The sequence below is a fragment of the Glandiceps talaboti genome, chromosome 21 (assembly GCF_964340395.1).
Source record: "Glandiceps talaboti chromosome 21, keGlaTala1.1, whole genome shotgun sequence".
Classification (NCBI taxonomy): Eukaryota; Metazoa; Hemichordata; class Enteropneusta; family Spengelidae; genus Glandiceps; species Glandiceps talaboti.
This window is the reverse complement of record NC_135569.1, coordinates 19,156,308-19,176,456: the sequence shown is the minus strand read 5'-3', so window position 1 is coordinate 19,176,456 and position 20,149 is coordinate 19,156,308. Positions and strand designations below refer to the sequence as shown.

General features: G+C 33.1%; 1 protein-coding gene across 2 annotated transcripts in view; it reads right to left on the bottom strand.

The window, feature by feature from the left end:
* The window catches only part of LOC144451139 (uncharacterized), a 59,384-nt gene that overhangs the window by 262 nt on the left and 38,973 nt on the right, over positions 1-20,149 (bottom strand). The window contains exons 9-10 of one of the 2 annotated variants that reach the window (XM_078141916.1): positions 6,156-6,330; positions 1-5,257 (exon numbers count right to left, since the gene is read on the bottom strand). The exon at positions 1-5,257 is cut by the window's left edge and continues 262 nt beyond it. In XM_078141916.1, coding sequence (XP_077998042.1) covers positions 5,036-5,257; positions 6,156-6,330 — 397 coding nt within the window. In that variant the 3' untranslated portion in view covers positions 1-5,035. The remainder of the gene's footprint in view (positions 5,258-6,155; positions 6,331-20,149) is intronic. The other variant, XM_078141917.1, reaches the window with a different exon arrangement.

Sequence of the window (20,149 nt, the reverse complement as noted above, 5' to 3'; positions counted from 1 at the left end):
AACAAAGGCCAATGTTAGATAAGGAATAAAACTTAGATGTTAAAAACAACTGACTACTAGTGTTATAGTTTATTAGTACACTTCTGTGGTGTTTATACTTTGATAAATTACTGCCACTAATTACATTGTATGTCTTTGCATGAAACTTGTCTCATTCCTGCTAATACCACAAGCGAGTAAATGCATCAGTATTTTTTCTTGGATTGTAGGTGTTTAAGAATACAGCTATAAATTGACACAAAATAAAAGACTACCTGACATTAATATGCAAAGTAACAATATTCTGAGTCCAAGCTAATGATTACATAGGGTTAATATGTCAATGTTTTGACTAATTTAAATAATAATTAGCATAAATTAAGGGGGTGGCACGTGTACTATAAATTGTTTTAGTTTTGTCATATACATAAAAAGTTGAACTTCATGCAAGTATGGTAAGTTTTCTCTAATAAAATATTTTGAATTCACTGGAACATCATATCCAGCAAATAAATTTGAAATATGGCAGCAATTTAATTAATCTTGTGAACTCTGTACAACATATGTTACCTTTGACATATTAATATTTCAATTTCAAGTTGTAAGTTGTACAATCAAATATTAAATCAATAAAATACATTTCCAAAGAGTAGATATTTATAGTCAAACTGACCAGTTCCATACATGACCATTTTTACCAAATCAGGCAGATTATCTCAAAATAAGGCACTATATACTGTAAATCGGGAAACTTTCGCTGAAGACATATTTTCACTTATTTCGCTAAAAAATGCTAAATTAAGTAGTGACTAAAATGCCTTCTTGTACACAAACAATGTATACCAATTTGATAATTAGTAAAAATGGGTCTCTGGGAACTAGCTGAAGACATGCATGAAAATTGCAAAATTTGCTAGTAGTTAAAATTATCTAGGTTTATGGTTTGTGAATTACCAATACCCTGTATGGATTTAATATCAAACTCTCACAAATACAAGATATGTACACATTTCAAATATTTCTGGAGTTCATCTTGAGTAAAATAAATACAACTAATAACTTTATTATTTCATTCTGTAAATTCCAGCTATCTCTCTTAGCCCACAAGAGCAATTCATTGTTGTAAAGACCTCTACACTCCACAAATCTATACCATGTGTTGACTGGCCCCCACGATACTTTATGGCTAAAAATGACATTTATCAGGTTTTGTTAGAATTTATATAATAGCTGCAAGGTAATTGAGAAATGGTAAAACAAACACATATCAAATCTGTATTTCATTTGTTTAGATAAGAAACTCAAATTAACCTTACAAGTTCATACAGATTATAAATATCATGTATTTGAAATATCTATGTATACAATAGACACCAGTGGAAAGATAAAGAACAAGGCGGAGCCGCGTTGTTTATCTTTCCACCGGTGTCTATTGTACTTATGCCCGACAAGTTCACAGGATAGCAGGATTAGTCCATCTCACCCTTGCTAGACTAGATTAAGATAAAGTACACACTGTCTCACCCCTTGCCAGGCTAGGTGATGATAATACTGAGATAAAAGTGTACACATTCGGATGGGGATACACACAGCATGCAGTGTTCACGGCGAAACAAATAAGCCATGCAACATTCACAAGCCCTGATAGGGCTGAACAACGAGACGTGTCTTATGTTATAGTGTAGCTCATATGAAGATATGTGTAAAATTTGTTTTTTAAATGTTTACCGTTTCTTTTGAATGGTAACAGTTGTGCCCTTCATCCTTAAAGGCCCGTATTTCAATCCCGGGTCACCGCATTAGGGACTACTCCACCCAGTACACAGCGTCTTATCTGAGCGGATTAACACTCACGTCACCGTGTCCACATATCAATGACAACGATCAAACATTTACTAATCCTGTTATGACAGACACTGTTTCTGCCTGAACCAAAATCATTTATAGTAACAACGGACATCGGAATCATTTCACTGCGTTGCTAGTCGTTGTGATACTCGAACTGTATTGTATGTACAGGCTCGCAACGAAACGGCCATATACACATTGAGCATGAAAGTTTGGCCGACACAGTATACAGCGACTGTGCAGTGTGCGTATTATACCATAGACAATGGATGGCAGTTGTCTACTGCATATAACACTTTTGACTCGACAGAGGTGGTAATTTTGTTTCATTGTAATGTGTCATAATTATGTAACACATATAGTTTTATAAATAAAAGAATGAATTTCACGAAAAAGAACCTTTTGTATGTTTGTTCAAAGATCGGAATACAAATGTACCGGGGAGACAGCTGTGTTGACGTATCACACAACAATGCACTAGCGATGGCAAAGGAACTGTCTGAAGTAAATCGCTGTTTTGTTTATCGTTCATTGCAATGTCCCGAAAGGGTTGAACGGGCCAATTTTATAACTTTACCACTGTACAGTGAATCAAAATATGGAGCTTGGACGACAGCGTATGAATATAACGGGGTGTGCTGTACACCGGGGATGTACGTACGTGGCAGGGTGGAGCCGAAGACAATTGCACTTACAGCTACACGACTTTTGCAATTGAAACTCATGATCCAAAAAATCTGTTTCGGCACCATTTTGAATAGTATTCTGCCTTCTTTCCTTGTATATTTTTGTCCAGACGCGTTACATTATTTTCTGTTGATGCACCATGTACTATGTGTATCATAACACGGAAAGTCGGGTTGACGTCATGCTCAGTTTAGATTGAGATGATCGACATACTGCCACTTCCAACGACATGGTGAAAAAGAATGCTTTGTTACATGTAATCAATTCAAAATAATACGCAGATAATGGGCGGAAAAAACCCCAAAATTTACTTCTTTAAAAAAAACGACATTGCTTTGCGTCAAAACGAATGTCCGCACTGCCTTTGCTACCCGTGTGTCACAACATACCGACAAGACTGGCTTGGTATGGGCCAGGAACCTTGTGACGAAAATGTTTTGGTTCGCCATCGGCTCTACCGAAAGTATTGCAATATGCTCGACCGAAGAAATGCGTGGAACGATCCACGCTACTTACATAGGAAGCAGCAACTAATGCAGGCTGATGATGTTGCCATCAGTCGTAGGGAAGTGATGCCTAAATGCGTCACTTCGCAGGTACGGTCTCCGAGTTTATCCAAATTTACCCGGTGTGCCGTACAGAGGTCATAGCTGGGCGTAAGCTCGGTCTAACCGAACGGCTGAAAAGCCACAAACCAAACGGCCCTTTTCAGGGCCACCACATCCTCCAAAAAGAGTGTACCTTACCTAAACTACACGTTCATGTTTTGCGTATGTCGGTGTTGTCATTTGTTAGCAATTTTATTCGAATTTGAGATCAAAACACCTTTCTAATTGGTTTTCTACTGTATGTGTAAATGGTACTCCCATTACCAAAAAATAAAACCCAAACAGAAAGACAATCACACACACACACAAACAAACACAAAATAGTCACATTTCTACCACTGTATACTTTTGCCTTGTCGCCAGGCCCATACTTCTGATTTGATCATTACCGTTATGTTATTATGGTAGGTAGAGGTAAATAATCTAGCGAATTGATTATCGAGATACTACCAACCCCCCAGGGAGTTACGCAAACGTTTACACAGTATTTGAGTGACAGCTGTTTGGACGCTTCTAACCTAACATTTCGCCACATACCACATGACAACATAATCAAATTTCGCTCCCAGATCATCATAATTTACAAAACAATTCACACAGGCACCTCTTCTACATATTTATAATTCATTTTGGGATACATTTAGAGTAAATGCTCGGGAAATAGCCGTGATTTTGACAGTTTTCTTGGAGCACCCAGGCGATGTTAGGCATACGAGAGGCTTTGCATAAATGAGCGTCCCTACTGTAATCCTCCTTTTATACTCGATACGGGCCTTTAAACCCTTACTGTGCAGTCACTACTCCATTCATGGTACAGTAGTATGACTTATTTTTAATACTACTCGCCACAACTATTTTTCTCCGTAATTAAGTTCTCCTCGTAATTTTGGCAAACTATTTTGGTCCTCTTGCATTTCATTCTTGAGACCATGGAGGCTTCCCATATACTTCCATGTGCAGGCATATGATTTCTGACTTTGCTGGACTGGTTTTACTTGAACTACAAAGGTCAACCCAATTCACACCTTCTAAATCCCCCTTTGACTTGCACTATCCAATACTGATAAGACTTCAGCAGCAACTCAGACAAGGAGTGGTTATAACCCTGTGCACAAACTTTAATATTAGCTACGGTAGAGGACTGCTAATCCTGTACATGTCAAACAATGTGTCAACATTATGACAGATAAAGGGCATAATAAGTGACAACTTCATTTTCACCTTATAGACCTAATCTGTATAAAAAGTGTGGTTGGATTATTACTAGCTAATTATGGCAGATGACTTTGACAGTGTAATGCACTAAGAGAGTTCATACAACACCTCAGGAATTGCCATTGTAGAGAGTATTACAGATTTTTTTTATCTCCTAATGTTGAACTATGGTACGGGAAAGAAATCTGCTGTCACTGTATTTTTGGAATTTGTTGCATTTTTGGCAACACTGACCTGGGATTGAAAATTAGCCCTTCAAAGTTTCATTTCAAGTTTGATGACATGTTATGGAAGTTTCAAGAGAAAACCTTATTGGCTGGGTGCATAAACTACTGACGTAAATTTCATTCATCCATCCATCCATCCATACATACATATGAAATTTGATATTAGGAAATATTTCTAGTTATAATCAGATTCAGAATCAGTATCCTAAATTGTCAGGTTCGAATCTCATCCATGCCTGCTCTGAATTCTATCAAGTAGTATTCAAAGTTATTGTACGATTTAGAATCGATTTCCTTCAGTATTTAGTTTGTATCTCAGAAATCTGAGACAAAAGAGGTAATTATAGCTGTCAGCTAATACAGAATCAGCATCCAACATCACCAGTTTCCGCTCTTATCCTCAACTGAGATGAAATCTGTCAACAAGGTTTACTGCCAAGTTATCATTAGAATCAGCATTAGTATCCTACATCACTGAGTTCGAATCTCATCCATGATTGACCTGAAATCTGACAATAGTAGGTAATCTTCATCATTATCAGATTCAGAATCACTGCCATCACTGTTTTCTTTGCCTACAGTACAGTATATTGGATTGGTCCTGGCTAAGTTTAGTCGGCATGGCAACAGGTCTCTATTGATGGAGTAGTAGTTGGTAAGAGTTGTCAAGTCCAGGAATTCTTTACCAGATCCCTATACAATATATTGGGGAAAAATACATCAAATATTTGACAGTCACACAGGCTTAATAAAGGAACTCTGTTTGTTTAGGCCTCCTCCCCTACACAAACATTGACAAGTACGACATTGACTTGTTTATGATACAAGGCCAAAAAAAAAAAGAAGAATTGTTTCTGGTCAGTGCTTGCATCACTTAAATACCCCACATTGGTCTTTTTTTGTGTGTTTATTCAGCCCATGTAGTCTGCAGATCTAGGGGGAAACACAAAAATAACCCTCCCTACTTCATTGAAGATAACTGCAGAGTCAATCGTGAACAAGCAAATGACATCTGCCCCTACACATACACACTTGCTCTAAAGTACTAAATAAAAAGAACAGCAATTGCTATAAATAGTAGACTGAGTGACAAGGTTGTTGAGAATTAAAAAACAACAAAGAAACCTCAAAAATGTGTCGTCGCACTATTTTAGACAAACTCTCCTGACCAGAAACAATTCTATTTTTTTTCTTGGCCTAAACCATGATGAAAATTGTAAAGGTCAAACCGCTATGATCGATGTAATGTAACATGACTGTAAACATATTAAATTATTAGTGGAAACCCAACACTGTATACCAAATATCAACTTATATCAACTTATGAACATTAGTGTTGGTTGGGGAAACACATTGACTCATCAACCATTACACTATCACATACATGATGTTACCACTAAAGCTGCCCTGAATGATTAATAACATTTATGGAACTCTGAAAGTAAACTACATGCATTGTAAACTGTTTGTTTTACAGCCTCCCATCTGTACTTCTCAAACTTTTTGGTTTCGCCATCGATATGGAGGACGAGAACCAAATACTTTTTTTTTGCTTTATTAGCAATACCACTGACATTAACTTCATTCTCACCTTGAGTGTGTATGTATTAGATTGAGTATATTCTATAAGATAATTAGCAATACCACTGACATTAACTTCTTTAGGCACTCTGAGTGACAATGCATAGGAGCCTGTATGACTTTTACTGTCCCTTACAACAAATGCTCCAATTTCTTCCTGCTGCAGAATTTCCATAGCGATTTCTCTGCAATGAAAAACAAGGATGTTACTAGCCAAAGTTTTAACACTCCAATACAATCATTTTTTTTTAACTTTCACAAATCTTTCTTTTCAAAGCTCTATGAAAAATAAATAAAGATAAATAAATTGAAACACGCGACCGACATTACAAGTGTTTATGTATATCTACACTGTAGTCTAGCCGTTTTGATTTATTTTGCCATTAATATGGGGAGATAATATTTTAGCATTTATACCCACAGACACTGCCAATTAGTGAGAAAGTGTGAGTGAATATCAGTAAATGTTGGTTAATAAGACATGTAGAGTGTAGTTTTTGTTTACTGATGTCTATTACAACCACTAGCAATGTATTTTTTCACAATGCTGTTGAGTTTTATTCACCTAGTGACTACGCTCGTCATAGTCTTAGTGCTAACGTCATAAACGTCATAAAATCCCGTGGTCTAGGTGGGACCGGAAATACCCGAAAACTCTCGAAGTAAATCCGAAGGGAAGTGACTGAAAAAGGGTCATTTTAAGGTGTTTGCAGACGCTTTTGAAAAGTTTTGAAACCAGAATGCATTTCACAAACATGTCGTCTAGCAAATTAGCGATAGTGAATGTGAGCATTTTGAATCACCTTTAACATTGTCTTCTATGATATTAACATTACCTTCTATGACATTAACATTGCCTTCTATGACATTACAATTGCTTTCTATGACATTACAATTGCCTTCTATGACATTACAATTGCCTTCTATGATATTAACATTACCTTCTATGACATTAACATTGCCTTCTATGACATTAACATTGCCTTCTATGACATTACAATTGCCTTCTATGACATTAACATTGCCTTCTATGATATTAACATTGCCTTCTATGACATTAACATTGCCTTCTATGACATTACAATTGCCTTCTATGACATTAACATTGCCTTCTATGATATTAACATTGCCTTCTATGACATTAACATTGCCTTCTATGACATTAACATTACCTTCTATGACAATACAATTGCCTTCTATGACATTAACATTGCCTTCTATGACATTAACATTGCCTTCTATGACATTAACATTGCCTTCTATGACATTAACATTGCCTTCTATGACATTACAATTACCTTCTATGACATTACAATTGCCTTCTATGACATTAACATTGCCTTCTATGACATTAACATTACCTTCTATGACATTACAATTACCTTCTATGACATTACAATTGCCTTCTATGACATTAACATTGCCTTCTATGACATTAACATTGCCTTCTATGACATTAACATTGCCTTCTATGACATTACAATTACCTTCTATGACATTACAATTGCCTTCTATGACATTAACATTGCCTTCTATGACATTAACATTACCTTCTATGACATTACAATTGCCTTCTATGACATTACAATTGCCTTCTATGACATTAACATTACCTTCTATGACATTAACATTGCCTTCTATGACAATACAATTGCCTTCTATGACATTAACATTGCCTTCTATGACATTACAATTACCTTCTATGACATTACAATTGCCTTCTATGACATTACAATTGCCTTCTATGACATTAACATTACCTTCTATAACATTAACATTGCCTTCTATGACATTAACATTGTCTTCTATGACATTAACATTGCCTTCTATGATATTAACATTGCCTTCTATGACATTACAATTACCTTCTATGACATTAACATTGCCTTCTATGACATTAACATTGCCTTCTATGACATTAACATTGCCTTCTATGACATTACAATTGCCTTCTATGACATTAACATTGCCTTCTATGACATTAACATTACTTTCTATGACATTACAATTGCCTTCTATGACATTAACATTATCTTCTATGACATTACAATTGCCTTCTATGACATTAACATTGCCTTCTATGATATTAACATTGCCTTCTATGACATTAACATTGCCTTCTATGACATTAACATTGCCTTCTATGACATTAACATTGCCTTCTATGATATTAACATTGCCTTCTATGACATTACAATTGTCTTCTATGACATTACAATTGCCTTCTATGACATTACAATTGCCTTCTATGACATTAACATTGCCTTCTATGACATTAACATTGCCTTCTATGACATTAACATTGCCTTCTATGACATTAACATTACCTTCTATGACATTACAATTGCCTTCTATGACATTACAATTGCCTTCTATGACATTAACATTGCCTTCTATGATATTAACATTGCCTTCTATGACATTACAATTGCCTTCTATGATATTACAATTGCCTTCTATGACATTAACATTACCTTCTATGATATTAACATTACCTTCTATGATATTAACATTACCTTCTATGATATTAACATTACCTTCTATGACATTAACATTGCCTTCTATGACATTACAATTCCTTCTATGACATACAATTGCCTTCTATGACATTAACATTACCTTCTATGATATTAACATTGCCTTCTATGACATTACAATTGCCTTCTATGACATTAACATTACCTTCTATGACATTAACATTGCCTTCTATGACATTACAATTACCTTCTATGACATTAACATTGCCTTCTATGACATTACAATTGCCTTCTATGACATTAACATTACCTTCTATGACATTACAATTACCTTCTATGACATTACAATTGCCTTCTATGATATTAACATTGCCTTCTATGATATTAACATTGCCTTCTATGACATTAACATTGCCTTCTATGATATTAACATTGCCTTCTATGACATTACAATTGCCTTCTATGACATTAACATTGCCTTCTATGACATTACAATTGCCTTCTATGACATTACAATTGCCTTCTATGACATTACAATTGCCTTCTATGACATTAACATTGCCTTCTATGACATTACAATTGCCTTCTATGACATTACAATTGCCTTCTATGATATTAACATTGCCTTCTATGACATTACAATTGCCTTCTATGACATTACAATTGCCTTCTATGACATTAACATTGCCTTCTATGACATTAACATTGCCTTCTATGACATTAACATTGCCTTCTATGACATTACAATTCCTTCTATGACATACAATTGCCTTCTATGACATTAACATTACCTTCTATGACATTAACATTACCTTCTATGATATTAACATTGCCTTCTATGACATTAACATTACCTTCTATGACATTAACATTGCCTTCTATGATATTAACATTGCCTTCTATGACATTACAATTGCCTTCTATGACATTAACATTACCTTCTATGACATTAACATTGCCTTCTATGACATTACAATTGCCTTCTATGACATTACAATTGCCTTCTATGATATTAACATTACCTTCTATGACATTAACATTGCCTTCTATGACATTAACATTGCCTTCTATAACATTACAATTGCCTTCTATGACATTACAATTGCCTTCTATGACATTAACATTGCCTTCTATGACATTAACATTGCCTTCTATGACATTAACATTACCTTCTATGACATTAACATTACCTTCTATGATATTAACATTGCCTTCTATGACATTACAATTACCTTCTATGACATTACAATTGCCTTCTATGATATTAACATTGCCTTCTATGACATTAACATTGCCTTCTATGATATTAACATTGCCTTCTATGACATTACAATTGCCTTCTATGATATTAACATTGCCTTCTATGACATTAACATTGCCTTCTATGATATTAACATTGCCTTCTATGACATTACAATTGCCTTCTATGACATTAACATTGCCTTCTATGATATTAACATTGCCTTCTATGACATTACAATTGCCTTCTATGACATTAACATTGCCTTCTATGATATTAACATTGCCTTCTATGACATTACAATTGCCTTCTATGACATTAACATTACCTTCTATGACATTAACATTGCCTTCTATGACATTACAATTGCCTTCTATGACATTACAATTGCCTTCTATGATATTAACTTTACCTTCTTTGACATTAACATTGCCTTCTATGACATTAACATTGCCTTCTATAACATTACAATTGCCTTCTATGATATTACAATTACCTTCTATGACATTAACATTGCCTTCTTTAACATTACAATTGCCTTCTATGACATTACAATTACCTTCTATGACATTAACATTGCCTTCTATGACATTAACATTGCCTTCTATGACATTAACATTACCTTCTATGACATTAACATTACCTTCTATGATATTAACATTGCCTTCTATGACATTACAATTACCTTCTATGACATTACAATTGCCTTCTATGATATTAACATTGCCTTCTATGACATTAACATTGCCTTCTATGACATTAACATTGCCTTCTATGATATTAACATTGCCTTCTATGACATTACAATTGCCTTCTATGATATTAACATTGCCTTCTATGACATTAACATTGCCTTCTATGATATTAACATTGCCTTCTATGACATTACAATTGCCTTCTATGACATTAACATTGCCTTCTATGACATTAACATTGCCTTCTATGACATTACAATTGCCTTCTATGACATTACAATTACCTTCTATGACATTAACATTGTCTTCTATAACATTAACATTGTCTTCTATGACATTAACATTGCCTTCTATGACATTAACATTGCCTTCTATGACATTAACATTGCCTTCTATGACATTACAATTGCCTTCTATGACATTACAATTGCCTTCTATGACATTACAATTGCCTTCTATGACATTACAATTGCCTTCTATGACATTACAATTGCCTTCTATGACATTAACATTACCTTCTATGACATTACAATTGCCTTCTATGACATTAACATTACCTTCTATGACATTAACATTACCTTCTATGACATTACAATTGCCTTCTATGACATTAACATTACCTTCTATGACATTAACATTACCTTCTATGACATTACAATTGCCTTCTATGACATTACAATTGCCTTCTATGACATTAACATTACCTTCTATGACATTAACATTGCCTTCTATGACATTACAATTGCTTTCTATGACATTAACATTACCTTCTATGACATTAACATTGCCTTCTATGACATTACAATTGCCTTCTATGATATTAACATTACCTTCTATGACATTAACATTGCCTTCTATGACATTACAATTGCCTTCTATGACATTAACATTACCTTCTATGACATTACAATTGCCTTCTATGACATTAACATTGTCTTCTATGACATTACAATTGCCTTCTATGACATTAACATTACCTTCTATGACATTACAATTGCCTTCTATGACATTAACATTGTCTTCTATGACATTACAATTACCTTCTATGACATTAACATTGCCTTCTATGACATTAACATTACCTTCTATGACATTACAATTGCCTTCTATGACATTAACATTACCTTCTATGACATTACAATTGCCTTCTATGACATTAACATTGTCTTCTATGACATTACAATTGCCTTCTGACATTAACATTACCTTCTATGACATTACAATTGCCTTCTATGACATTACAATTGCCTTCTATGACATTACAATTGCCTTCTATAACATTACAATTGCCTTCTATGACATTACAATTGCCTTCTATGACATTACAATTGCCTTCTATAACATTACAATTGCCTTCTATGACATTACAATTACCTTCTATGACATTAACATTGCCTTCTATGACATTAACATTGCCTTCTATGACATTAACATTACCTTCTATGACATTAACATTACCTTCTATGATATTAACATTGCCTTCTATGACATTACAATTACCTTCTATGACATTACAATTGCCTTCTATGATATTAACATTGCCTTCTATGACATTAACATTGCCTTCTATGATATTAACATTGCCTTCTATGACATTACAATTGCCTTCTATGATATTAACATTGCCTTCTATGACATTAACATTGCCTTCTATGATATTAACATTGCCTTCTATGACATTACAATTGCCTTCTATGACATTAACATTGCCTTCTATGACATTAACATTGCCTTCTATGACATTACAATTGCCTTCTATGACATTACAATTACCTTCTATGACATTAACATTGTCTTCTATAACATTAACATTGTCTTCTATGACATTAACATTGCCTTCTATGACATTAACATTGCCTTCTATGACATTAACATTGCCTTCTATGACATTACAATTGCCTTCTATGACATTACAATTGCCTTCTATGACATTACAATTGCCTTCTATGACATTACAATTGCCTTCTATGACATTACAATTGCCTTCTATGACATTAACATTACCTTCTATGACATTACAATTGCCTTCTATGACATTAACATTACCTTCTATGACATTAACATTACCTTCTATGACATTACAATTGCCTTCTATGACATTAACATTACCTTCTATGACATTAACATTACCTTCTATGACATTACAATTGCCTTCTATGACATTACAATTGCCTTCTATGACATTAACATTACCTTCTATGACATTAACATTGCCTTCTATGACATTACAATTGCTTTCTATGACATTAACATTACCTTCTATGACATTAACATTGCCTTCTATGACATTACAATTGCCTTCTATGATATTAACATTACCTTCTATGACATTAACATTGCCTTCTATGACATTACAATTGCCTTCTATGACATTAACATTACCTTCTATGACATTACAATTGCCTTCTATGACATTAACATTGTCTTCTATGACATTACAATTGCCTTCTATGACATTAACATTACCTTCTATGACATTACAATTGCCTTCTATGACATTAACATTGTCTTCTATGACATTACAATTGCCTTCTATGACATTAACATTGCCTTCTATGACATTAACATTACCTTCTATGACATTACAATTGCCTTCTATGACATTAACATTGCCTTCTATGACATTACAATTGCCTTCTATGACATTAACATTACCTTCTATGACATTACAATTGCCTTCTATGACATTAACATTACCTTCTATGACATTACAATTGCCTTCTATGACATTAACATTGTCTTCTATGACATTACAATTGCCTTCTATGACATTAACATTACCTTCTATGACATTACAATTGCCTTCTATGACATTAACATTGTCTTCTATGACATTACAATTGCCTTCTATGACATTACAATTGCCTTCTATAACATTACAATTGCCTTCTATGACATTACAATTACCTTCTATGACATTAACATTGCCTTCTATGACATTAACATTGCCTTCTATGACATTAACATTACCTTCTATGACATTAACATTACCTTCTATGATATTAACATTGCCTTCTATGACATTACAATTACCTTCTATGACATTACAATTGCCTTCTATGATATTAACATTGCCTTCTATGACATTAACATTGCCTTCTATGATATTAACATTGCCTTCTATGACATTACAATTGCCTTCTATGATATTAACATTGCCTTCTATGACATTAACATTGCCTTCTATGATATTAACATTGCCTTCTATGACATTACAATTGCCTTCTATGACATTAACATTGCCTTCTATGACATTAACATTGCCTTCTATGACATTACAATTGCCTTCTATGACATTACAATTACCTTCTATGACATTAACATTGTCTTCTATAACATTAACATTGTCTTCTATGACATTAACATTGCCTTCTATGACATTAACATTGCCTTCTATGACATTAACATTGCCTTCTATGACATTACAATTGCCTTCTATGACATTACAATTGCCTTCTATGACATTACAATTGCCTTCTATGACATTACAATTGCCTTCTATGACATTACAATTGCCTTCTATGACATTAACATTACCTTCTATGACATTACAATTGCCTTCTATGACATTAACATTACCTTCTATGACATTAACATTACCTTCTATGACATTACAATTGCCTTCTATGACATTAACATTACCTTCTATGACATTAACATTACCTTCTATGACATTACAATTGCCTTCTATGACATTACAATTGCCTTCTATGACATTAACATTACCTTCTATGACATTAACATTGCCTTCTATGACATTACAATTGCTTTCTATGACATTAACATTACCTTCTATGACATTAACATTGCCTTCTATGACATTACAATTGCCTTCTATGATATTAACATTACCTTCTATGACATTAACATTGCCTTCTATGACATTACAATTGCCTTCTATGACATTAACATTACCTTCTATGACATTACAATTGCCTTCTATGACATTAACATTGTCTTCTATGACATTACAATTGCCTTCTATGACATTAACATTACCTTCTATGACATTACAATTGCCTTCTATGACATTAACATTGTCTTCTATGACATTACAATTGCCTTCTATGACATTAACATTGCCTTCTATGACATTAACATTACCTTCTATGACATTACAATTGCCTTCTATGACATTAACATTGCCTTCTATGACATTACAATTGCCTTCTATGACATTAACATTACCTTCTATGACATTACAATTGCCTTCTATGACATTAACATTACCTTCTATGACATTACAATTGCCTTCTATGACATTAACATTGTCTTCTATGACATTACAATTGCCTTCTATGACATTAACATTACCTTCTATGACATTACAATTGCCTTCTATGACATTAACATTGTCTTCTATGACATTACAATTGCCTTCTATGACATTAACATTGCCTTCTATGACATTAACATTACCTTCTATGACATTACAATTGCCTTCTATGACATTAACATTGCCTTCTATGATATTAACATTACCTTCTATGATATTAACATTACCTTCTATGACATTAACATTGCCTTCTATGACATTAACATTGCCTTCTATGACATTACAATTGTCTTCTATGACATTACAATTGCCTTCTATGACATTACAATTGCCTTCTATGACATTACAATTGCCTTCTATGACATTACAATTGCCTTCTATGATATTAACATTGCCTTCTATGATATTAACATTACCTTCTATGACATTAACATTGCCTTCTATGACATTACAATTGCCTTCTATGACATTAACATTGTCTTCTATGACATTACAATTGCCTTCTATGACATTACAATTGCCTTCTATGACAATACAATTGCCTTCTATGACATTAACATTGCCTTCTATGACATTAACATTACCTTCTATGACATTAACATTACCTTCTATGACATTAACATTGCCTTCTATGATATTAACATTGCCTTCTATGACATTAACATTGTCTTCTATGATATTAACATTGCCTTCTATGACATTAACATTGTCTTCTATGATATTAACATTGCCTTCTATGACATTAACATTGCCTTCTATGACATTACAATTGCCTTCTATGACATTAACATTACCTTCTATGATATTAACATTGCCTTCTATGACATTAACATTGCCTTCTATGACATTACAATTGCCTTCTATGACATTAACATTGTCTTCTATGACATTAACATTGCCTTCTATGACATTAACATTGCCTTCTATGACATTAACATTGCCTTCTATGACATTAACATTGCCTTCTATGACATTAACATTGCCTTCTATGACATTAACATTACCTTCTATGACATTACAATTACCTTCTATGACATTAACATTGCCTTCTATGACATTACAATTGCCTTCTATGACATTAACATTGCCTTCTATGACATTACAATTACCTTCTATGACATTAACATTGCCTTCTATGACATTACAATTACCTTCTATGACATTAACATTGTCTTCTATGACATTACAATTGCCTTCTATGACATGAACATTACCTTCTATGACATTACAATTGCCTTCTATGATATTAACATTGCCTTCTATGACATTAACATTGTCTTCTATGATATTAACATTGCCTTCTATGACATTACAATTGCCTTCTATGACATTACAATTACCTTCTATGACATTACAATTGCCTTCTATGACATTAACATTGCCTTCTATGACATTAACATTGCCTTCTATGACATTAACATTGCCTTCTATGACATTAACATTACCTTCTATGACATTAACATTGCCTTCTATGACATTAACATTACCTTCTATGACATTAACATTACCTTCTATGACATTAACATTACCTTCTATGACATTAACATTGCCTTCTATGACATTAACATTACCTTCTATGACATTAACATTGCCTTCTATGACATTAACATTGTCTTCTATGACATTACAATTGCCTTCTATGACATTAACATTGCCTTCTATGATATTAACATTGCCTTCTATGACATTAACATTGCCTTCTATGACATTAACATTACCTTCTATGACATTAACATTGCCTTCTATGATATTAACATTGCCTTCTATGACATTAACATTACCTTCTATGACATTAACATTGCCTTCTATGACATTAACATTGCCTTCTATGACATTAACATTGTCTTCTATGACATTAACATTGCCTTCTATGATATTAACATTGCCTTCTATGACATTACAATTGCCTTCTATGACATTAACATTGCCTTCTATGACATTAACATTACCTTCTATGACATTAACATTGCCTTCTATGATATTAACATTGCCTTCTATGACATTAACATTACCTTCTATGACATTAACATTACCTTCTATGACATTACAATTGCCTTCTATGACATTAACATTACCTCCTATGACATTACAATTGCCTTCTATGACATTAACATTGCCTTCTATGACATTACAATTGCCTTCTATGACATTAACATTGTCTTCTATGATATCAACATTGCCTTCTATGACATTAACATTGTCTTCTATGATATTAACATTGCCTTCTATGACGTTACAATTGCCTTCTATGACATTACAATTACCTTCTATGACATTACAATTGCCTTCTATGACATTAACATTGCCTTCTATGACATTAACATTGCCTTCTATGACATTACAATTGCCTTCTATGACATTAACATTACCTTCTATGACATTAACATTGTCTTCTATGATATTAACATTGTCTTCTGATATTAACATTACCTTCTATGACATTAACATTGCCTTCTATGACATTACAATTGCCTTCTATGACATTACAATTGCCTTCTATGACATTACAATTGCCTTCTATGACATTACAATTGCCTTCTATGACATTAACATTGCCTTCTATGACATTACAATTGCCTTCTATGACATTAACATTGCCTTCTATGACATTACAATTGCCTTCTATGACATTACAATTACCTTCTATGACATTAACATTACCTTCTATGACATTACAATTGCCTTCTATGACATTACAATTACCTTCTATGACATTACAATTACCTTCTATGACATTACAATTACCTTCTATGACATTACAATTACCTTCTATGACATTAACATTGCCTTCTATGACATTAACATTACCTTCTATGACATTACAATTGCCTTCTATGACATTAACATTGCCTTCTATGACATTAACATTGTCTTCTATGACATTAACATTGCCTTCTATGACATTACAATTACGTTCTATGACATTACAATTGCCTTCTATGACATTAACATTGCCTTCTATGACATTAACATTGCCTTCTATGACATTAACATTACCTTCTATGACATTAACATTGCCTTCTATGACATTACAATTGCCTTCTATGACATTACAATTGCCTTCTATGATATTAACATTGCCTTCTATGACATTACAATTGCCTTCTATGACATTACAATTGCCTTCTATGATATTAACATTGCCTTCTATGACATTACAATTGCCTTCTATGACATTACAATTGCCTTCTATGACATTAACATTGCCTTCTATGACATTACAATTGCCTTCTAAGACATTAACATTGCCTTCTATGACATTAACATTGCCTTCTATGACATTACAATTGCCTTCTATGACATTACAATTACCTTCTATGACATTACAATTGCCTTCTATGACATTACAATTACCTTCTATGACATTACAATTGCCTTCTATGACATTACAATTGCCTTCTATGACATTAACATTGCCTTCTATGACATTAACATTACCTTCTATGACATTACAATTGCCTTCTATGACATTAACATTGCCTTCTATGACATTACAATTACCTTCTATGACATTAACATTGCCTTCTATGACATTACAATTGCCTTCTATGACATTACAATTACCTTCTATGACATTACAATTGCCTTCTATGATATTAACATTACCTTCTATGACATTAACATTGCCTTCTATGACATTACAATTGCCTTCTATGACATTAACATTACCTTCTATGACATTACAATTGCCTTCTATGACATTAACATTGTCTTCTATGACATTACAATTGCCTTCTATGACATTAACATTACCTTCTATGACATTACAATTGCCTTCTATGACATTAACATTGTCTTCTATGACATTACAATTGCCTTCTATGACATTAACATTGCCTTCTATGACATTAACATTACCTTCTATGACATTACAATTGCCTTCTATGACATTAACATTGCCTTCTATGACATTACAATTGCCTTCTATGACATTAACATTACCTTCTATGACATTACAATTGCCTTCTATGACATTAACATTACCTTCTATGACATTACAATTGCCTTCTATGACATTAACATTGTCTTCTATGACATTACAATTGCCTTCTATGACATTAACATTACCTTCTATGACATTACAATTGCCTTCTATGACATTACAATTGCCTTCTATGACATTACAATTGCCTTCTATAACATTACAATTGCCTTCTATGACATTACAATTACCTTCTATGACATTAACATTACCTTCTATGACATTAACATTGCCTTCTTTAACATTACAATTGCCTTCTATGACATTACAATTACCTTCTATGACATTAACATTGCCTTCTATGACATTAACATTGCCTTCTATGACATTAACATTACCTTCTATGACATTAACATTACCTTCTATGATATTAACATTGCCTTCTATGACATTACAATTACCTTCTATGACATTACAATTGCCTTCTATGATATTAACATTGCCTTCTATGACATTAACATTGCCTTCTATGACATTAACATTGCCTTCTATGATATTAACATTGCCTTCTATGACATTACAATTGCCTTCTATGATATTAACATTGCCTTCTATGACATTAACATTGCCTTCTATGATATTAACATTGCCTTCTATGACATTACAATTGCCTTCTATGACATTAACATTGCCTTCTATGACATTAACATTGCCTTCTATGACATTACAATTGCCTTCTATGACATTACAATTACCTTCTATGACATTAACATTGTCTTCTATAACATTAACATTGTCTTCTATGACATTAACATTGCCTTCTATGACATTAACATTGCCTTCTATGACATTAACATTGCCTTCTATGACATTACAATTGCCTTCTATGACATTACAATTGCCTTCTATGACATTACAATTGCCTTCTATGACATTACAATTGCCTTCTATGACATTACAATTGCCTTCTATGACATTAACAATACCTTCTATGACATTACAATTGCCTTCTATGACATTAACATTACCTTCTATGACATTAACATTACCTTCTATGACATTACAATTGCCTTCTATGACATTAACATTACCTTCTATGACATTAACATTACCTTCTATGACATTACAATTGCCTTCTATGACATTACAATTGCCTTCTATGACATTAACATTACCTTCTATGACATTAACATTGCCTTCTATGACATTACAATTGCTTTCTATGACATTAACATTACCTTCTATGACATTAACATTGCCTTCTATGACATTACAATTGCCTTCTATGATATTAACATTACCTTCTATGACATTAACATTGCCTTCTATGACATTACAATTGCCTTCTATGACATTAACATTACCTTCTATGACATTACAATTGCCTTCTATGA